Source organism: Colletes latitarsis, chromosome 7 (genome assembly GCF_051014445.1).
Source record: "Colletes latitarsis isolate SP2378_abdomen chromosome 7, iyColLati1, whole genome shotgun sequence".
NCBI classification, from domain to species: domain Eukaryota; kingdom Metazoa; phylum Arthropoda; class Insecta; order Hymenoptera; family Colletidae; genus Colletes; species Colletes latitarsis.
Window position 1 is genome coordinate 21,697,444 of NC_135140.1, and position 22,886 is coordinate 21,720,329.

Here is a 22,886-nt window from a genome sequence, read left to right on the forward strand (position 1 = left end):
ATCGAGACTCTCGACGCGACGAGACCCTGTCGCTTTCGTTGAAAAAAGTCCCTAGGAGATTCTACCACAGACAAGGTATACGAATAGACCTTACACCTTATGGACTGAAAGTGGCCCAATCCGACTGTCATACCGATTTCAAAATTAGGAGATCATTTTAGCGTTCACTTCCCATGAATTAGTATTGATAGGCAGACAAGTGTAGTGTGAGCGTAAATACATGTGAGCTGACTGTGGGAGGGATTGAAACTGCCCTTCCACTTATACATGTTAATATACAGGGTGCTCGGCCACCACTGGGAAAAATTTTAATGGGAGATTCTAGAGGTCAAAATAAGACGAAAATCAAGAATATTAATTTGATGATGGAGGCTAGGTTAAAAAGTTATTAACGTTTAAAGTTCCGCTCGTATTGAATTTTTTTCTCGAAAGTGGGTAGGATTTCGAGGGTATGTCTAACGACCAAAAATGATTGTAACATTTTCGTACAGCCCCAAACAAATTTATTAAAAATTAAAAACGAATTTATAAGAAAAATCGATAGGGGGAAGGTGAAATTTTTTGGCGAAATTAAAAAATTTCAAATCGTTCTAAAAAAATTATTCTTAGTTGCAGGAGTCAATTACAATCATTTTTGGTGAATAGCCATATCTTCGAAATCCTACGCAGTTTCGAGAAAAAAATTCTTTACCGAAAATATAATATGTGACGTAGTGACAATATGATCGAAGAGTTTGCAAATGTTAAGGTGCAATCGTTTATAACAAAAATATACATTTTTCAACGTGTTCCACCGATTCTAGGGATTACCTGTTATACGATACTCGGCAACCCTTATATTTTCGGTCCTGTTCCATTCAGAATGAGTCCGTCCATGACCTTCCCTCATCCGGGGAATCCTATCGGGACGACCATGCTTCGAATTACATTCAAGACGCGTGTAACTGGAACGTAAACGAAGATCGTTTACGGTACAGCTGCCCATGGTGGAAGACCTCGAGCAACCCGTTTCTTCGTTTCGAGAAAATAAACGGACTCCTGTTTCGCGCGTGTCCCGTCTTCTGGTGCAGCAACTCTCGACCGCGGAACCGTTATGCCCGACTATCGTTGCACATGCACCGGAGGATCTTTCCTTCTAAAGGTCCGTTTTCACGTGACACCAACTCGCGACTTCTCTATGATAAAACACTCTCCATAAACAGACTGTTTTGTCTCGGACTATCTGTCCAAGAAGATCCAATTTGAAGTCTTAACTGTGGAAATAAAAGAAAATAATTCTCAAAATCTGATCTTCGATAATACAGAATAGCATCAAAATAAATAAACTAGGGTCTGTTATAGAGAAATTTGGCCCGTTTGAAGGGGATTAATCCGAAGCAGGATTCCTAGGGCGTCGTTTGCAGAGTAAGTGGCTCAACAGTCGCTTCTGAGTCGAACTCCGTCGAGTTATCGATAACCGAGAGCTCGGGGTTAATCTTCTCTGACCTTTAGTTCTTTCCCTTTAAAAAAAAAAGGGCCGTTTTTATCGGAAATCTCCCTCCGGGATATCTTTGCCCGCCGCATAGTTCAGCAGTTTAGTTTGGATAGCTTCTTCTCTTCTTCTTCTTTTTTGTTTTTTCTTACTTTCTTTTTTTTATCGAAAAACGTAATTCCTGCAAAGTTGGCCGAATTACTCGTAGTTGTTCCGCAGTTAATTGCAGTCTTGGAAGTTCCCATGGCTTCCCGTCTGCCAAAGTTTCAACTTGGAACGATTGTCGTTGGGCCCGGGGCTGTCCAAAAGTATCCCAAAGTTATTTTCAATTGTTGCTCGCGAAGTAGCGAGCCGTTTTCTTTTTCCCTTTGCCCCAAATTCAAATCCACCACACCTTTGTCCGGCGTTTAAGGTTAATTAAACCACCGCCTACTCGTTCCACCGCGTCGAGCCATTGTTTCAACTTTTCGAAGGTTCTTCCCCGCCCTTCGTTGCTTCGAGATCGAAAGTTTTTCCAACGGCGGTGAAAAAGAACGGAAAGTTGGACGGGATAGGGTTTGTAAATTTCCCATCGGCGTGTAACTTTCTTTTTCCATCGACGGGTAATTATGGAAATAATAGGCGGCGACTGCTTTTACAACTTTGTTCGACCGTACGAACAATCTTCTCGATTGTTTAAAATTCCTTCTTCCGAAACACGTATACGCAATTCCCATAACTCGTTAATTTTTTCCATCGATCTTGCTGCACGTTTCCTTGGTGCTTTGCCCCATTTTTTCCACAATTACGTCTCGAGTTATCTACGGTCGCTCGTTTACACATTTTCTAGCAGTCTCGTCAACGACGACACGCGCATAGCTCGAGTGTTTGTAATCTACGACAACTTCTTGGATTAGATATTGTAACGATCTTTCATCATAAAGAGTTCAAGGGTACGGTTGATTCTTTCCGAACCACCACGGTGTGTTTCGTATTATTGGAAACGTTCTGTCTCGGGAAAACTATATTTACCATTCGGATGGATTATTTCTCCGGAATCTTCGAGTTTCCAAAATAGAGGATACCGTAAGACGGATTCTAATAAATTCGTTGCTCGAATACTCGATATAATTCACTTTTATTTGTGCAGTACGGAAAATTGCTTTCTAGTTAATATAATGGAGCAAGATATCAACTAGAAAGGAACTGTTCCTACTTTTAATGCATTTACAATAATTTAACCTCTTAACGAGCACGCTCGAATTAACTCGAGCGGACGATCCTGGCAGAAATGTGCACACTCGAGTTAACTCGAGCACCGTCGCATTTTATGTTACCATAATGTACACGCTCGAATAAACGCGGACAATGAAAAATAATCTCAAGAAAGTTGCGATTGTACTAAAATATCGTCGCATTTATTATACAAGCATACATTAACATAAGTATCGGACGAAAATATATTTAAAAAATAGATTTCCAGGATCAAAACAGAAACTGATGTTTTTTTTTTTTTTTTAAATCGTAAGACTTAAGGCGGAAGAATCCACGTTTTGTTTTTTACAGTAACAGCTGCAGATCATTGTACGAGAAATGGTGGTTCTTGCTATAGCTTCTCGGTACTTCTCGAGTACGGTTACGTGAAATTCGCAAAAGGCCACGCGAGGGCGTTAACCAAGTGCATCCATGGTTCGCCTATTTTTACGATTTCACGCTGGCCGCGAGCAGCAAAAGCTTCGATTATGCGAATTATAACAGTATTCTGGCCTCGTCGACTTGGAGCACCTCGTTCAACGAGTCTCCGATCGATGGAAGTAATCGAAGGAAAGCAAAGTGCAACCTTTCTAAAGATTTTTTAAACGATCTATCAACGTCGGTATTTGTTGATTTTACAATTAACGTCCGTTTCGATCCTTCACAGGAATATATACAGCGTTTACAAAACGAATAATCTCAAGAAAGGCAGGCTCGTATATGAAAGCAAAATGTTAGAGTAGGTAAAATTAGAAAACAGTGGAAGAAGGGGTTAAAGTTTGGATGATCGATTCGAAGGGCTCGCGGGCCCGTGAACGAGATAACGGTGGCTGAAATTACAGGAAAAGTCATCGATGCTGGGAAACTCCAACGCCGTTTGCTTCCGTGTACCAGTTCCGAATCGGCTTAAAGAGAAGTTCGAAATTAATGCGCTGTTGACTTTAACTCGTTCCGGGAAGAGATTGAAAAGAGAAGCGACTTTGTCCCTTGTCCTTCGATCCTTTCTTTATTAATTCGCCGGACCCGGCCCTGGGTTTTAGAAAAAACTATAATTAAAAGTCGAGTTTCTCATTTTTTAATTCGTGGTTCCCCCAGATTAATCGTACCTGCGGGGGCGGTTTATCATCCTCCGTGCTGCTCGATTAATCGATACGTAGCGAAATTGCTCCCTCGCAATTAAGGCCGAAACTATTCGAATATTATTACTCGGAACATTATTATTCGAACATCACTAGTCCAATTTTATCGTACGAATTGCAATATTGAAATCCATTCCATTGATTCCAATATAAAATTATTTTCAAAGTTATTTCGCGAAACGGTGCTTGAAGCAAATGTATTCATTTTTCGCGGATAATATCAGCTTCGTTGAAACACTGAATCGTCTTTTTGAGCTTCCAAAATCGATCGTAGTCAGATAGTTAAGGAAATAAACATTGCAGAAAGGGTTGATTCGAAGAGGAAAAATTGTTGTTAGGAGCCCTGTTGGGGGCACAGGAGGTTACCAGTGGTCCAGAGTTAGAGAAGATCCCCTTAGCGTTTCCACGGTCGACCAGGTTGGATCTAGTTTTAATTAAGTCCATGTCGGGGATAATTAGAGCCGGGGACAATCACGCTCGTGGCAGTCGGCGTCGTATCTGGGGTCGGATCGAACACGGTTGTCCCATCGGGCGGCCGGGTTAACCCGATTTCCCAATTCGATCCGGATTTCCAAAAGGTCACGGCGCTCTTCTGCGTCCCGAGGAGCAGCACCGGGCATATTCGCCGAGGCGAAAGGTACTCTAATCCGATCCGTAAACACAATAGAAAGTATCTCGGGGAATCTAGGCTACCCGAACGGACGAGTCTCTCTGGCGCACGCGCGCTACGTGCGTGGTTCTCGCGTGCACCGAGACCTAAATACCGAGAGCTACCCTCCGGCTTCGACAAAAACGCTCGACATCCGGTTACTTCCTGGAGTACGACCTTTCGACGCGCCATCGACGTTTCTTCGCCCAGGAACCGACCACCCACGACTTAAGCAGACAATCTAACCGTGAATCCCCCGGCGAATCTTCCTTCTTTGTTCGTTTTAAATTAATAATCCATTCTGTTGCTTAATATATACGAAATGGACTGAGCGATCTATGCAAACGTACGAGACTTGTAGAAATATTCGATTTCGAGAGGAAATTACAAGTTGCGATTTTATTTGTACATAAAATCCCCAAAAGGTTGGGTAAAATTGGACGTAGATTAGGGGTGTGTTCGGCGGAGAAATTGAAGGAAGCGGCAAAAAGGAAAAAAGAAATATGGCGTCAGAGAAGAATTTGACGGAGCAAGGTGAAAGGGGTTGACAAGGATGAAAGCGACCCCGGAGGACGAAATTGGGAAGATGGCGGAAGGGTGGAGGATGGGATCGTAATTTCGCGTGAATTCGCGCCTTGTCGGTTATTCGCGTATTGTACCCTCAGCGTTTTCCGATACGCGGAATTTATTGATTCCCACGATCCACCGACGAGCTCCATGGAGGCTCCTCTAGCCCGAGGGGAATTTTAAAACCGCACTGGAGCGTGCGGCCTAAACTCTCTGCCTTAGATATTGCACCGCCATCCTCGTTCCGAGAGACGTTGCCCGGTTTAAACTCGAAAATCATGATCCCGAAGCGAGCACAGAATCTCGTCTAAAAAGGTAATCACGGATCGAGAGGTCGGTTTTTACCCTGCCCTCCAAAGCCCATCAAACTTTTACCAACACAAAAGATTAGCGAATTTCTGTGCCTTAACGATGGGTAGAAATATTCGGTAAAATACAATTCTGCTCCGGAAATAAACGAATTGGATAACCGACGAAGCACTCGTTTAATCGTATCGTTTTCGACCACAAATTTAGAGGATAAAGATAATCGAGTAATGAAAATAAATATTTGGCAAAACAATCCTCGTCTGCGAATAAAAGTTCATATTGGTCGAAGCTTCGTATAGTCGATCGAGTATTTATCGACGTTCGGTTCTCGTATGTAGGAATCTTTCGAAACGAGAAATTAATACTCCGCAAACGCAACAAATAAGAATAAAATTGCAACAAAATATCTGCACACTATTTACTATAAAGATTATAATTCGGTAATTTGTTACGCAGAAAAGAATTTTGTAAAGCAATTTCCCAGGCTTCTTTGGATCTTTGCAAAGACCCTTCCAATTTGTTCCAGATTTTGGATGTTGATGAAACGCATTCCCATCGCCTGTAACGAAGTCGAAACCCAGTAATATTGTTTCCACGACATATATAGTTTTCGTTGCACGGAAAAGAATTTTTTTTTTGCAACACACTGGAAGCTTTGAAAAGAGTTTGGAAACCCACGAGTGGCAATTTCGCGAGTCTCTTTGGATCTTTGTCAAGAGCGGAGCGGCTCTCCCAATTTGTTCCGGACTTTGGACGCTGATGAAACGCATTTCTGTCGCCTGTCTGCACGTACTGTAACAGAATTAAAAGTTAAGCAACCGATTTACGAGATAAACAAGGTTACGATAGCGCGTGTCGCCCTTCATTAAAAGGATAACGACGGCTAACCGGATGTCACTGGCTCGCGTCGAGAGATCCGCCAAATCAGCTTTCCGATTCGCCGGTAATGGGAACTTCATCAGCGTTGCAGCCGATGAAAGTTGAATGTCGATATTTGACTTTCACGATTTTACGAACCCAGTACCGATAATTATGCTAATAGATACAAGCGGTTCGCGTTAATCGTTCGCGGATAATGCGACCTGGAACTTCTTTTTCCCCCTCGGTGTTTGCCCAGAAACTTTCTTTTCTTCGAACTTTTGGGATACTTTTGCTACCGGACTCCGTCCATTGGCAGCCTCTGAAAAGCTTCTGGTTCGGAGTTTCCTATTCTCTTTCGAGCTTTCGAGTTCTGCATTCTATTTTAAGAAGCGCGTACTTTATGTAAGAGTGCACTCGTCGTTCATTCGATCGCTAAACATTTCGCTGAATGAAATATTTCAATATTCTTCTTCTCATTGACAAATTTAAAAAAAGAATGTAAATACATCACCCTCGAAGGGTCATAAAAGTTCCCAGAAATTGGCCCTCCATTCTTCGAGCGCAAAAATGTAACTTTTTCTCCTTTTATCGAATTCGAGATACAACCGGTCGGAATTGGTAGGAAAAAATGTATGCTTAAATTGGTAGAAACACATTTGTCTAGCGACCGAGCTTGAAAGACGAAAAACGATTGCTTCCTGTTCCTTTCCTGGCCTCGAGATTCAACTGTCCGTTAGACGTCTCGGTCGTTTTCTTTCCTTCCCCTTTTCCCGAGGCTTTTTCGCAAGAAAGGAGAAGCAGAATAGCGAACACCAGCCACGATCGATAACCAGCGTACGGACAGGGGGAGTCGTCGATTTAATAGTAATTACCAGCTTTCATCGTTGTTCCCGAGACAAACGATCGTTGACACGGTAGGGAGCAACCATTCGTTCGCGTCACACTTCTCCGCCGTTGGAATTTCTTATTTCCTTTCCGACGTCTATACTTAACCGTCCACCGTCGAGTCATAGGCGAGTAACCAGCGAATTGCCACGTAAAAATGCTCGGCTGGTTCCGTCGACTTGCAAATTAAATACGACGCCGCGTCGATGTTTCCGCTTGTCGATTTTTGCGGAAGAACGGTCATCCGCTTGTCTCGAACCGAATTTAATCGATCCGTACGATACCGATCGTTGAACAAATTCCCCTCGAAGACTGTGAGTTTGCGACTTTTCTGTAACTCGTATTATTTTTGTTCGGTACCGGTTCGAACGCTAGTTGGACGCAAGATTAGGCACTTTTTGGTCGCTGTACACGTTTACTGACGGATTCGGATTGTGTGTGTTTCAGGGAGAGCACGTGAGGCGTCCCAACGTCGAGGGAAGTCACGATCGACGAGCACGTCCGAACTGATGCGAGCGTAAATGCTTCGAGTACCTTCGGCGTGGAAATATTCGTCCGATTGATAGAGGCCCGGGTCGGTTTGACTTCGAGAACGAGCCTAACAATTGACCTCCCATCCACTGACACCTGTAAGATATCCCCCGGAATAATATTTGCAAACCAGAGTTTACACTTTTCGTGTAGAAATTATTTGCTCATCAGAATTCCACTCGTGCACAGTACGAAGTAACAATTTATTCGGATAATGGACAAGCAATTTTGATTTTTATACAACGTACAAATTTTTATCCAGTCGAGAATGTTGCCCATCCCCGAGCGAGTATAAAGTTGAAGGATAATATGGAAGAAAAAAATATAATGGACATACATTGTAAGTGTAGGGAATGCGTAATCAGCGTGGAATGAAATTCCACCGTAAAAAAAATTGGAAAGTCCTAATAATCCTCGGGAACGAGTCGCGCGTCGGAAGGATTAAAAGATTCGAAACGCCATCGTTCCCCATTACTCCCTTTAGGTTTCCCGGAAACCATTCGAACAAAGTAGCCTAGCAGGAAGCGTAAATTGCCGTGTCTCGAACCTGTTGCAATTTTTAAACGTAATTTCCGCGCGCGGTCTGGCCAACTTGAAGGATAATTGATTTGTCCGGACATCGTGAGAACGTGGAAAGTATCAGTCTTGCTTCTCGTGCTATTCCATATGGAAATGAAGTATCTTGATTCTAAAATTACAGTTTATCACCGATTAACCCTCCGCGTTCCAAGAATTCTCTTCAACATGGACGACCAGCATCTTGGAGGCAATTTTCTGGCACTTATTTTGAGAATCGAATACTTATCTTGGGGGTAGACTGGCTAAAAATTCCGCCCGAATCACAACGAGAATTTTTCTTCCATATTTCCTTCGATCCGGACGATCTACTCCGGAGGGCGAATTTATGCCACTGGTGAGAAATTGCTAGTGTCAGGGACGAATGTACCAAAGTCGTTAGCCTTCTGGTGTCTGACAAAGCGCGGGGGTGTCTTCGCGGTGGGTCCACGCAGAGAAGTTCCCTTTGCGATCGTAGAAAAGCAGACTCGGAGGCATTGTTGGAAGCACGATTCAGGATAGAAGGGACTGTGCAGGTTCTTGGAAGGCTAACGACGCCCCCGTCCAGTCGAACGAAAGACAAAAGTCCCCCAAAGCCCCCCTGGAAAGCGAATCTCCGTTGATCGGGGACAAACAAAGACCTCCAGTGTCCTGACTCAATCTTCTAATTGTTCCCCGTTTAAACCGCGATCCTCGATTCCTCGATCCTCCTGACGTTGATCCGATGTTCCAGTGGCGGTGGGATCACGGTGAGCCGCAACGACAACGGGGTCCAGGCTGTTCCAAACGTTGGCGACGCTACCAGATTCGCGCATGCTTCAGCAACGAGGCGGTTCGTCCACGACACCTCCCGCGACGTCATCGTCCAACATGTTCCCCCAACAGTATTGTCTACGATGGAAGTACCATCACAGCAATCTACAGACCATGTTCTCACAGCTGCTGGAGCGGCAAGCGTACTGCGACGTCACTCTGGCCTGCGAGGGCAAGACTCTGAGAGCGCACAAGGTAAACGAAAACCGGCCCCCGGTCGCTTCGAACCGATCAGTCGCCGTAAACCTCGCGATTCATAGTCCTATTAGTTGCATCGTGTCGTTTAGGCAGAGGACCGTGAAAGATAATGTCAATTATGATTTAAATCGACTAAACTAGTTTTTTTTTTAACGCGAGAATTAATCCAGAAACGCTCTTGGAGCGAAAAGGGTCGATGCGAGTGGCAATGTTCGATAAGAAGGTGCAACTATAGCGGTATTACGAATCGTCTGTGCCTGTGGCTGGTGTAATTGGCGCCATGACGCCTTTAAGGGCCGTTACTTTTACCAACGCGGATCGCTAATCGGTGAAACTTTAACGAAGCCTCCGTGGAGCGCAAGCAAATTAGATTACAGATTTCGCTCGGCGAAGGTTTACATCGATTGGCCCCTTCATTTTCTACGACGCATCTTCCAGACTATTTTCAGCGAATAACCAGCGAAGCTGACGACGCTTGTGCTACGAAAGGACCGAACAATCTCGATTCTTTTTTTTTTTCTTTTAATTAAAAAATTCCAGACTGTTCGTCATCGTCGACCGAAAAATATTTATGAAAATCAAATCTAAATTCGAAAAACCCCCGAAGTACAGATTTCCATAAATATTCCAATATGGTGATTTTCCACGAGCCTCGAAAAGTTAATTCCGTAAATTCCACCGCTTTGAATTTAATTTAATTCCATTTAGCTGCATACCATTTTCCAGCATTATCGTCGGAAAAGGGCCGAAAGGTCGCAAATAATAGTTGTAGTAACATCGAGGAAGCTATATTAATCTATTTAAATCGCTGTAGGTTGGTTTTGTTCGTCGTTTAATATACGAAAAAAATGTAGCCCGTCTCTGGCCAGCGTCCACGAGTTGAACAAATAGCGGGCCAGCGTCCGACAAAAAGCACACACGTGGTCGCGCGATGGTCCGTTGCTCCGCGCTGAAAACGCGTCACTTTCATTCGGATTTCCGTGGGTGTTTCGAGTCCGAAGAGTAATTGCAACGCGCCGACGTTGACCCTTTAACGGCGCTCTGCCCTACGCCGAGCTCGATAGTTTCCTATTCGCTTTAAAATCCCTTTCCCTCGCGTTCGCACGGTTTCAGCTCCCTTTCGCGCTTTGAAATTTTGTTTAGAGACCGCTTGCCTCGTTCACTCCGGGTCGCTTAACGCGTTACAGCCCGGATTGCGTTATCGACGAGACGCGTGTTATTTCGTTTTCACTTTCCGTGCACCTCTGGACACCCGTTTCTACGCTTTTGTCCGGCGAAATCGTTCCCTGTTCCCGTCCGTTTTTACGCGTTAACCGTTTATATTACCTTTACGCGTTCCACGCCCGTCGTCCTAAATTTCTATCGGCCCCGCGCCATTATTATTTCCCGCTTTTCAATTCGATTTCAATGCCCGATTCTTTTCAAAAACAACGCTGATTTTCTTTTCGACGTGCCCCGGGAAGTTTAAAGGGTTCGAATTGGCGAGTGCTACTTTTTTTTTATTAGCTCAGGCGACCGTTGTTTACGTCATCGTCCAAGTGGAAGAACGACTCAAGGATTAGAAATTAGCTTAAAGATTGAACGTATAGGTATCTGTGGAAGAAGGGCATTACTTTCTTCGTAACGTCCGATAAGTGGAACAAGAGCGTCAACGTCAGACATAATAAGATCCGTCACCGGTCCGGCTGGTAAATTTCATCAGTCTTCCTCGAAGATTTCCCGTTTCGCGAAAATCTCTCTAGCGCATTACTCGAAAGTAAAAACAGACAAGCGAGGGCAGACAACGGACGACGATCCTTCGGTTCCATTGACTTCGAACGCGATGCTTCAGACCCCCCACTTTGCTTCGTACACGTGTATCCCTGCATGGCCCCCTGGCCCCCTGGCCCCCTGGCCCCCTCGCCTCCCTATGTTGAACCACCCCTTTTTCCTTGGAAGGTTTTTCTGCGTGGGCCACCTTGTTGGTTGCTCGCCTGCCGGGCGGAGAATTTCCTCGATTCGTCTTATTGCGCGTCCGAAGAAAAGGACGGAACGACGAGAGGGAGGAGGGTGGCCCCAGGGGGGAGGGGGGCTGAGACCGGAAACGAAGGAGCGAGCGTGACGGGCGGATCGAGGGGCGGCGTGCGGAGAGGGGGGGGGGAGACAGACCACCCTCGCTTCGGGGAACATAAAACTTAACAAACGATCAATTTTCTGTTCTTTGTTTCTTAGCAGGCTGGAACTACGGTATTTCGCCACTCTCTCTCCTCCCTCCTATCCGAGTCTACCCTGGCATCCCCCGACAACCCCCGTCGGGTTGGTTCCACCCTTTCTTTTCCCTCTGGCTTCGGCGGGCAGCTTCGACCCTCGCCCTCTCACTTTCCCTGGCAATCGCTATCTTCTTCTTTTCTTCCCTCCCACTCTGTCCGCGAGGCTGTTTCCACCCCCTCCGTGAGACTGCCAGCGGCCACCGTCGCCCCCCTCCCTCCCTCCCTCCCTCCCTGACGCCCCCTTGGCCACAACCCCTCCATGTTTCCCTTTTTGTATCTTCGTCTCGGCCGTGCGTCGAAACGAGCCGCGCAGAGGAGAGAGGCACTCTATCAAAGTAGAGTACGTTTGGCTTGGTTTATTTTTTACTTTGGGAGGGGTCCAAATTGTAAAATCAATACTTCCTCCTAAATTTAGAATGCCGCCACCGGGCGACGCCGACGCCGCGCGGCCTTTTTCCACTCGGCTCTTCCTTTCGGCCTCTACGGGGAATCCGCTCGCTCGCTCGCTCGCTCGTTCGTTCGTTCGTTCGCGACGCCGCGCGGGAAAACCGATGAGCCGCCGCCGCCGCCGCCACCACCGCGAAGGGGGGTTGATCGCGAGACCTCGACGCCGCGTCGTCGCGCCGGGAAACAAAAGGCGAGTCGCGTCGCGACGCGCGTGGCTACCTGTGGCCGCACCAACCGAATTCCAAACTCCTCTCTGCTCGACTGTTTCCACTCGAAATCATCCCTCCAGAATAGATGTTATTCCGTAATTTAAATAGGACATCTTTTGTAGACAAACAAAACGTAGAGATTCGATATTAAAAAGTAGAGTTTGATTTTAGTATGCTACGCTGCACTGTGATTAATCGATTATTACACTTACACGAATTAAATTTATCCGCGTTATTTGGCTCTCTCGATGCATGTACCACTTAGCAGAGGCGAACCACAGGTGGTAGGCGAACCGTACTTTGGGAAATCCCGCAATAAAGGGTTAAACCATCGACGCTAACTATCTAGGTTTGGTTAAGGGCTGGTCGAGCCTCAAAATTTTAATTATCCGTCTCCCTCGAACCTCGCGTTCCCCAAAACAACCCTACCAATTTAAAATTTATCCAGTTCATTCCGACTGAACATTTTGCCAAAATTAAATATTGAACATAATTCTAGAGGCATTATTTCAAACTCTACCTCGTTAATAAATTTTTAATTTTATATTTGCACCGACGGGGATGGACACGGAGTAATTTATCTTGAAAAAAAATTGCGATCGATCGGAGGGTATATTTTATGGTCGAGAAGCGATTAAAACGAATCGATAGGTTGGCATGCGCGGATTATACCGAGGGTGAGTCGGCGTTTCCCCAAGCCGAAATCCTTAATTTTCTGTTGACTGGCTCTCGAAACGCGTGGACGATTGCAATCGTGGAATCGCTCGGTTTCTGTTTATCAGGGCCGAACAGTTTGTCAGCTAATGACTGCCGAGCACGGTCCAATTGTTGACAATAAACGTCTGACGTAATGGTTTAAATTGGGATCAAGAAACTCCAAATACAACGTGCCTTTCGTGCCCCGTCAGACGCGAAGCATAATCTTCGTTCGATGAACGCCAGATTCCTAAGTGGATCGAGGCGTTCGAACGGTTGGAAGCCATTATTGTCTTTTCCCTTTGACATTTAAGGAAAGGGCTTCGAAGCGAACGATCCGAATCGATGGGTTCTCGGCGTTGATCCGAATCTCTGTTAATTGATGTCGAGCTTGTAGCTTCTAATGAGAATAAGAGTAACCCTTGCAATTATCGTAACAAGCCCAGGTGGGGGCATCTTTCGGGACGCGTTAATTTTTCGACAGGAATCTTTTGTCGCACGATGGAAACGACGACGAAACGACTTGATCCCACTACTCGTTGAGCGAGGAATTACAGACAGCTGCTTCCTCGTTTCTCTGCCACCTGTATCCAGGTGTGCTCGATGATCGTAGATGCGATCGCACCACGAAACGAGGGGAAAATCGAAATAGTTTTTTTTCTGTCCGGCTGACCGTTGTCTGTAGATCGACAGTGGCCTGAATTAAGGGTGCACGATGCCCCCGTTTATTTATTTGCCTACCAGCTGAGAAGCAACCCTATATAACAACCATTATTACTTTTTTTACAACCCTTGTGTTCAGAATATATTTTTCATCGTCAGCATAGTCGATCGAAAATAGATTTGTAAAGAAATTGTTCTTTGATCTGCGAGTGCACTTTATAAAAATAATATTTGGAATTTCAGGGCACGGTATAAATTTATATTCCAGCCTCTGTTTATAGGTCCTCCTCGGTGACGTTTGATTCGAGGTTAAGCGATCACGTGCACAGTTTTATCAAATAAAATTGATGAATCGGTTCAGACATTTAGGCTACGAAATAATTCGTTGTTCGGTTACATGTTTTAACAGTTTAATGATAAATATTCGAATCTCCAGAGTATATATACCGTCTAAATGCGATAAAAAATTTTTTTTCTAGCTAGAAAACGTGGACGGGGTGGTAGGTAGGAGAACGACAGAGGGTGGACGGAAATATTCGTTCGGATTGAAATATAAACGACTGGGCGCAGGGGTGGTGCGATCAAAATGCAACGTCAGTCGTCGGGATACAATGTTGCGGCTTGTTTTATGACGCTATTGCGTTCGATTCCTTGTTCTTTGTTTTCGACACTGGTGGGGGGTTATATATCGATTGCTGTTCGGTGTGTAATGCTTTTGGGGTTGCTCCTGGCAGCTGAAGCGGCCTTTTTCGTTCAAATAAACCCAATTCGAGTACGGAGAACGCCGAGGCAGACAGTTTCTTCGGGCACTTCTGGCGCTGAAACGAATGAGAATTCGATAATATGCTGCTGGCTCGGTATAAATTCGATCGAGGGTAAAAAACAACTATTAGAATCTATAAATATATTTTAAACGACGTAATTCTTCATCGTCGAACGGGGTTCTACAGAATCGGTAAATATTTCAGAAAAAATAAAATTAATACACGATAAACAAATACTCATTTTATTTGCGCGTTTCTCTTTTTCCCTTGCAACCGTATTTTCATTCGAGGATGATCATTTTGAAAACATTTTGGTGGAAAACGTATTAAAAAAAATATTCGATATCGATGAATTTTAAAATGCTGGGAAACCGATACTTTTATTGTGTTTTTTACACCACTACGATTCTCTCTCGTATTTTTACCGTTGGTTTTTTTTCTTATTTATTGAAATGTATAAACACTTTGTTTAGAGGATTAAAACTTGACAGATTCGAGTACGCTAATCGTGGATCGAGGCGTGCGGGAAAATTGTTGGGAACAGGAAGTCCCCGGAAAGCGTGGATGGCGCGCAGTTTCCGAAAGCATTGGAAAGACGCATTAGTCGACGTCTACGGGGGTTGCAGGAAAATAGAAATACTGGTCCTCTGACGAATTTCTTGTCCGCGTTTTCTTTCGAGCTCGTCGCTGAGCGCAGCCATCTGCCATCCGTTGAAAAACCAACGATAAGAAGAATTTCTCAAACTGGCGACCGTGTATAGATAGTTCGAGACCCCGGGTTTCGAGGCTTCAAAAGATTCAACGAAACGGGAAATCAGCCACCTTATCGAGGTTAAATTGCACCAATGATCGAACGAGGAAATCTATTTCCTACTAGCTTTAAAAATAAACTTTTCTAAGGCAGAAATATTAAATTTATCGTGGACACATTTTGTAAAATAGTCGACTACTAAAATTGACGTATCGAAACATTAATTCGTCAATTTTTTTATTTGCTTAGGTCCGTAAATTCGAAAGAAAAAACCAAGAAATAATTCTTTCAAAACCCCAAGGCTCGTCCATCTTTTATTTACTGCTTTTCCGTGTGGCGTAAGACGGAAGTCGCGAAGATTCCGATCGAGCGATCGAAGCCCGCGACTGGTCGCTTTTCCCGGATGACTGACGGTCCCGTTAATCTCGACACCCCCGGAACGAGCGCGATAACGAGCCTCGGGAGTCTCTTTTCCGCTCGGAAAAAGTCGAGTTCGAGAAGCCTGGCTGTCACCCCCGCATCGTAAACCCTATCGACGTCGAGAGGCCAAACGAAGAGGGGGACGGGGGAGAGAAAAGCTCGCGACATTTCCATGAAACGGGCTCGGGGAAGTTCGCGTTTCTTCTTCTCGTGAAACTTTCATGCCCGGAATCGACGATGCGCTCAAGGGCGACCGCGTCGATTAACCGCTCCGCGACCTATTTTTTCGAATTCAGTTCGCGACTATAGACCGGCTCTATGTACGTTCCGTGCGCTAGATACTGGCCAGTTTCTAGGCTAAATTCATTTTTCATTTGCGTGTACGGTCGATGAATTGTTCCTCCGACGCTCTCTCCGTTTCCCGTGTCCCTCTATTTTCTACCAAACACGATATTGGAATCTTCGAAATAATATAAGCATAGTACAGGTGTTTGTTTATTACTTTTGGGATGCATTGCAGTTTTGCTATCTCGAATGGGAGGATTGGGTGGCTAGATTGTAGTTTGGTACCTTCTCTAAGTAGACCAGGTCTTCCAGGATCAAATGTATCTGTTTGATCTTAATACTCCTCAGTATGCCCCTCGTTTAGGAGATATTCTCTTCTAAATAAGTCTTTTAAACGACGAGTAGCGGTGGAGTGAGGATAAACAGGAGCAACGTGGTCGTGCAACGACACGTGTTCCTGGCGATTCCGTCGAGAAACTGGTCGTAAAGCGACGAAAGTTAGGTTCCCCGATCCTTGAAAACCCGATCGAACCCGTTTCCTGCGACTGGACTACGGCTTGGACCGTTCCCAATACGAAATGCTCCCGTCCAGGTCGCGACTTCTCCCTGTCGGAGACCAAGGCAGGTCAACGATCGAGCATCGCGGACCACTCTCACTGTCTGGGAATCCAGGCAACCGGCTGCGTCCCACGAGATGTTGTACTACCGGATGGGGGTGATTCCTCGTGAAAAAATACAGTGAAAACGTGAAATATTATTTAAAATAACAAACTGCTCGTCAAATCTTACCGCGCTCGAATTTTCTATCGAGCGACTTTCACTCGAATACTATTGGGTCGCAACAGAAATACCTTGGGTTATATTTAGTAGATTTGTTTATTTATTAATAATGTACAGAATTATAGTTCTTTGTTTGGTAGAATCTCTATTATTAACAGTGACAATTACCCATGCTGGAGTGGTTGACATTTGAAGTTATCTTTCATATTAATAAGAGCAAAATAGAAACTAACTTTCTAATGTTTTCTAGCAGCAATGTTCGAAGTTTGTTCGTAGCATTTCTGTAAAATTACTCGAATAGTCCTAGGCTAACTGGAGAACGTGAACCGAGGATCGGGGTCGGACTATCGATCAAGACAGTCGCAGAAACGCGAAGAAAACGAGAGTGGGGGGGGATTCCTCGCGTTCACCTAACTTGCATACTAATACGTTGCAAAAGGAAAATCAAAAGTTGTAAATCTACCGTTTTATTCCACTTGGATTCCACGCTGACTCCCTCCAGTTTGCAATAATCTTCAAACAGAGTCGTATATATTTTAATAATCTGTTGCGTTTATAATCTATATTTTCCAGAAAATCTAATATTTTCGAGTGGTAATCGAGTGTCTACAAAATATTCAAATACCGTTTTGCTCGAATAGTCCTAGCCTTATTTGAAGAGTACGAGCCTCGAATCTGGGTCAGTCTATCGATCAAAGACAGTCTCGCAAAGAAAACTACAATGGTGGATTCCTCGCGTCCGCTTATCTAGCATACTAATAAGAGTAAAAAGAACAGAAGAAAATCTAATTCTTTCAAACAGTAATATTCCAAGTGCTCACAGAATATCGGAACATTAAATTACTATAATAGTCCTAGTTCTGTGTGGAGAGAAGCTGAACCTAGAATCGGGGTCAGTCTATCGATCGTAGACAGCTCAGAGGTTCAAAAAAAAAAAAAATAATAACGATTGAAGATCCTTTGCGTTCGCGTATCTTGCAATATTAATAAACTGAAAAGAAAATGGAAACGTAATTTTTTTCGTAAAGTAGAATATTGAAATATCAAAACATTGGAAGTTTATTCGAAGTATTTAAGTGGCTATAAAATATTGAAACGACTGGTAATGGTCCTAGCCCTATACGGAGGACGTGAACCCAGAATCGGGGTCAGCCTATCGATCAAAGACGGTCGCGGAAACGCAAAGAAAACGACAGTGGGGGGATTCCTCGTGCTCTAGTGGCGTGACGAGCACGGAGATATCCACGCATGGTTCTCAGGTTCTCTCCCGGTGGCAGGAGATGCGCGTTATAGAGCCGTGTGTGCCCCACGGGTAATTATATGCCACGCCAGAAGGGTTGCCAGGTGCCCAGGGTCGTTAAACCCGGACATCCTGTCTTCTAAAAAAAAAAAAACAACACTGAACAACGCGTCGTTCCCTAACTGAATAAATAATAATGCGTCTCCTTCGTCCCGAACGAGGACTCCCGAGTGAGTTTCCCCTCGGAAAACCCATTTAGAACCAACCTTCGGGTTTTCCGTTGCTCGTCGTAGATTTTGGAAAACCATCCCTTGCTTCGGAACGTCTCGTTAAATCTGTGCCTCTCAAACTGGGTCATATAAATTTTCAAGACACGATTCTTTTAGAAGACTGATTTAAAATTTTAACGTGGTAATTTATTTTTACTTCAGAGGGTTGGGTGGAACATGTATCATTGAGTGAGTCAAGGTATAATAGAATTTTTTTAGCAGAGTTTTCAAATTCCATTAACGTAAGTAAATTAATTCTACTCAAGGGGGTTTGCTGTAGAATGAAGCATCCTTGAAAGGGATTGTTTAGGAGCCACTATAATAAGAGGGTTGAAAACTATGAACCCGTATAAAATTTCTCAAGACACGAACGCAATTTTCAAACTTTATTAACACGGTAACAATTTAATTCTATCGAGGGATGAGGGGGGATGAAAGGGTATAGAATCGTAGATGGCAGGGAAAGTTTGAGAAACACTGGGAGGAACGACGCGCCCCCGGAGTCGAAGGGGTGGCGAAGAGGAGAGTTCCGGAGCGCGAGAACCCAGTGACACTGCGTGAAAAAGTGAAAACGCAGGCACAGACACGACACTGCGGGGAAAATCGGCGCGCGTCGGTGATTCTTCAAAAGCCAGGGGGGTGGAAAACGCGCGCTCGAAAATTTCCCCCGGCGCGACGGGACGGACCGACGCGACCAAGAGAGAGACGCTTTCGTTGGAGGATTTCTCGCGAGGGGTGGACGGGGGGAGTTGAACCAGGAAAGAAAGAAAGAGAGGGGTGAGAGGGGGGGGAGGAGAGAGAGAGGACGAGTGCTCTCGCACGTGTTAATGGGATTTTACGAGCGACGCGTGGCGAAGGAAAAGCCGTTTCGCGAAATTAACACCCGCCGAAGCGAGTGAACTCGTAAAAAAGTATAATCGATATTTTCGTACGGGCGTAAGTACTTTTTTCCCCCCTCTGCCTTTCCCCTCATCACCCCCCCCCCCCCCCAGCCCTCTACCCCCTCCGTTGTCGGCGTTCACACTGAGTCACGCTTCTCCTCCCTCGAATCTCACACATACACACAGGCGCGCCCACATTGGGAGCCAACACCGACAGTGGCGTAGAAGATTAATTTGTTTTACTCGTATCTCGGGGCTTAATATTTTTCATTAGGTGCCGTCTCGTTCCCCCTCCTATTCTATTGGCGTGCATTTGCGTCGGTTCCAGGCGTGTCTCGTGACGCATCGATGAAAATTCAAGCTACTCGAGGAGAGGAGGGGGGGGGGCCAGACCCCTAATTTTTACGATTTTCCAGGGTTTTGTCAATTTTTTCCGAAATTTCTACGCTGTGATACCACGTATAGTAGTTGGGAACGTGCTTCCCTTTTTTGGGGGAATTGGTTAACGCTAGACTTACGGACATTGATTATTTACATCGTTACGTTAATCAAATTTAATATAAATTGAAATTAAAATGGCTGCTCCCATTAATAACCGAGAAATATTCGATCTAAGAGCGAAGTACAGAAACATAGTAGCTCGTGATCGATGCAAATAAGAGTTTAATCGGGTCGATACGGAGCGTAACTGGTAGCGGAGCAAGGTGGAAAATAGTTGATAAATCCAGTTCGTGGACCCGGGCAGAAAGTATTCGCCCGTTGCAGCGTGTTGGCACCGAATTACAGGAGTGTAACTCGATTTACAAACGAGCGTGACAAACCGATGAGCGGAGAGCGCGTTCAAGATTAATCTTTCAGATGAGGCGATAAGCGGCCTCCCGGCTCTCGAAGAACTGCTCGCTCGTGAGGGTATCCATTAAACCGAATAATTGGAGTCCAAGAAGTCAGTCACGCGTCCTATTAATCATCGAAACGCAACATTCTTCGTTCGAACCATGCGGGATTTATCTTCGTTACTTCCGAAAGAATCAACTACTAAACGCCTCGTTTCTTTCGTGTTTCCTAACCCATCAATTTAGAAACTGTAAAAACAGCTCACCGGCAATTATTTTATCAATATTTTACAACAAGCTCGCGTTGTTTCAATAACTGAACCGCTTATTTTAATTCTAGTTTCATTCGATTCTTTTCTTCGCAACGATTAAAGAATTTATTTTAATTTATCAGTAATATGTTCGCCATTTTGGAGAACTGGAGAAAAATAAAATACGTAGAATGTGGTAAAAAGACTATTATAACGTAATTACAGAGGTCTTAAGGAATATAAGAAGAGTAAGTTGTAAGGAAAAAACTCTTAGTTTACTTACATAACTGAATATAAAACTAGGTCGCACGGCAAAGAGAGAATTTCTTCGTGGTGTCTAATGAATCGCGAGACACGTATTCTTGTTCTCAAAAAATTACCACTTCAATACCTATTTTATTCAACGTAATTCCAATTATTATTCTCGTTTTGATCTTGACAAACAGATAAATAGTAGAGGCGCGTTGGTACTCGGAATTTTCCAAATCAAAAATCGAGTCAGACACTCGCAATAAACATAGAATAATGTTGAATTTAAGAATAAATAAATGGATATGGATTCGTTAGAGGTGTGGTTGAAATTGTCGTCGGGCGCGATCGAAGCACGTGGACCCAGGAATTTAATAGTATCGGAACGTTCAGCCTTGTCGAATTCGTCGAAAGTCGTTGTCTCTCTTCGAATCGAGAAGAGAGAGGCAGTGGTCGTCCTTCGCGTTGCTCGAATTTTCGAAAAAAGTTTCGAAATCGTTTGGCCGTTGTCCCGAACGGGCGGGACCAGCTATCGAACGAGCCACATTCGCGTTTTCTCGATCGTTGGATCGTCGGACCGTGACGACTGCGAATCAATGAAACCACCTTTCGGTTATTAGAAAATCGGCGCGTGATCACGTTCTGGTTTGCAGATCGGGCCCTTACGCCACTGCGATCGTGCCAACACGCATGCACACAGCCTCGCCTCGGACAATCGCGTTTGTCTTCTCCCTTTCTCCATTCCGGTTTCCTGTTTTTTCCTTCTACGTGTCTCCTTTTACGCAGGGTGTATCCTAACGTGCTTAAGACCCATTTCGCGATCAGAAATATTCGCGCAAACGTCGACTATTAACGATCGAACCTAGAAATATTTCAAGTATTCCTTAAATACGTGGCTCGTTTCGCAGCTAATTATAAAAATAATTAAATAAAAAAGTAAATGGAAGTAAAATCGTCATTGATACGAGTTTTCTTTTATTATAAATGGAGTCTTTATTTTGTAAATTCATCGACGGTCTCGGTAATATTATTCTCGAGGAATAGATGGGAAAAATAATGGTCACTCTTTGGTCCGATACGCATCGGCGATAATCTTGTTAGAAAGGAATTATTATGCTTTCTAGAGCTTCCCAAACGCGCGCGTCGTCGAGTAGATAAAAAATTACATAGAAAATTTAAATTTCAATCCGGCGTTCCGACCGAATTGGTTTCGCTCGTATCCGCTCGCGCAGGGGAAAGGTACTACTTTGTTTATTGTCATCGGGTCTTTTTTATCTCGAGCTAACACGCTTCTCCGTTTGTTCTTTGGCTCCGTTTACTATCTCGCTCGTCCTACTGCGACTCTGTCCCCCTTTTACTTCTCCCTTTTTCGCCCTTTCATCCCCACCCCTACCCTTTCACCAACATATATTACATTCTTCGGCGAGGCGAGTCGGGAACGAGGTGAAAATTCGAAAATTTCGGTCTGCTCGCTTTGTTGTAACCCTGGCCTTCACGGTCGACGAATTTCTCAGAATTCTTCGGTCGGTTATGGTCCCTCCTCCATCGAGTTACGCTATGCCGTTGCCTACGGCGTTTACAAGCCCCTGAAACCTGGCGAACTTCCCATCCAGGACTAAAACTAGCAATTTTTCTCCATTTTAATATTCAAACGTTCCCTTTGTTCGAATACTCCTCTTTCGATCACTGTACAAACGCTACGATTATTATATTCGAACAGTCGTGGTACAGTCAATTTTTTAACTCCGTTAAAATATTTTGTACATTTGTATCTTCAAGTTCTTTCTCTAAGGATGAGTAAATGGATAAATTTTGTACCTGAACTAGCAACTGGCAGCCATTTTGGAACAAAAATAAAAGTTTCTAATCCAAAATGGTAGGTTCAACCCTCTAAAAAGTACACTTTAAGGTGACCGTACTTTGGATAATCGAGAAAGACTGGCAACTTTGATCTAGAATTCTTTCAATCTTAGTTTACGATATTGAATAGTGGTAGTTGCGGGTCTGGAGACACGGTCGTTGGCGAATACTGTAATAATATAGCCTGTGAGATCTCGGGGCCTTCCCTCCTTTCTCCCGTCGAGCATTGAAATTGCTAATGCCTCGGAGGGCAACACAGCCAACCGGTCGAACGCTTTGCTTCGACTTCGACTTCGACTCAGACTCCGAGTCCGGCTTTGCCGAACCGTTGCATAATTTAATGCACCGCCGGAAGTTTTCGACGAACGTCTGGGCCTGAATTTTCATCTACCGTTCGACCAGAAAAACTCCCGTTAACGATCGACGGCCCTACGGATCCTCCGGAAAGGGCTACCGGTCGATCGAATCGACCGCGTTGTCGACGTTACGACCAAATAATTCGCTGTGCTCGGAATTCCGATCGAAAACGAAAAGGGAAAGGAAATGAAAGAGAGAGGGAATCGATCCGAGGAATTTATCCTGAGATCTGGGACCACGTTGTGCTCACACGGGAAGCACTCAACTTGCGTCCCACTTCGATTTCAATCTACTTTTGCAGGATGCTAGATCGCCGGGGCTCCCTGTTGCTACGCGTCTAATATTTATTTTGCAATTTTACCTTGCAGAAATACTTTAATAATTATGTAGAAGCCTGTTACTTTATTAATACAATCTTAAATCGATATATAAATTGAATCGAACATCGCCCCCCAGTCGTGGGAACAATGG

General features: G+C 44.5%; 1 protein-coding gene across 9 annotated transcripts in view; it reads left to right on the forward strand.

The window, feature by feature from the left end:
- Positions 1 to 22,886, forward strand: part of LOC143344207 (uncharacterized) — a 99,501-nt gene that overhangs the window by 59,183 nt on the left and 17,432 nt on the right. For 8 of the 9 annotated variants that reach the window (XM_076770049.1, XM_076770042.1, XM_076770040.1 and 5 more), the window contains 2 exons: positions 7,562 to 7,743; positions 8,934 to 9,208. In XM_076770049.1, coding sequence (XP_076626164.1) covers positions 9,014 to 9,208 — 195 coding nt within the window. In that variant the 5' untranslated portion in view covers positions 7,562 to 7,743; positions 8,934 to 9,013. The remainder of the gene's footprint in view (positions 1 to 7,561; positions 7,744 to 8,933; positions 9,209 to 22,886) is intronic. The other variant, XM_076770048.1, reaches the window with a different exon arrangement.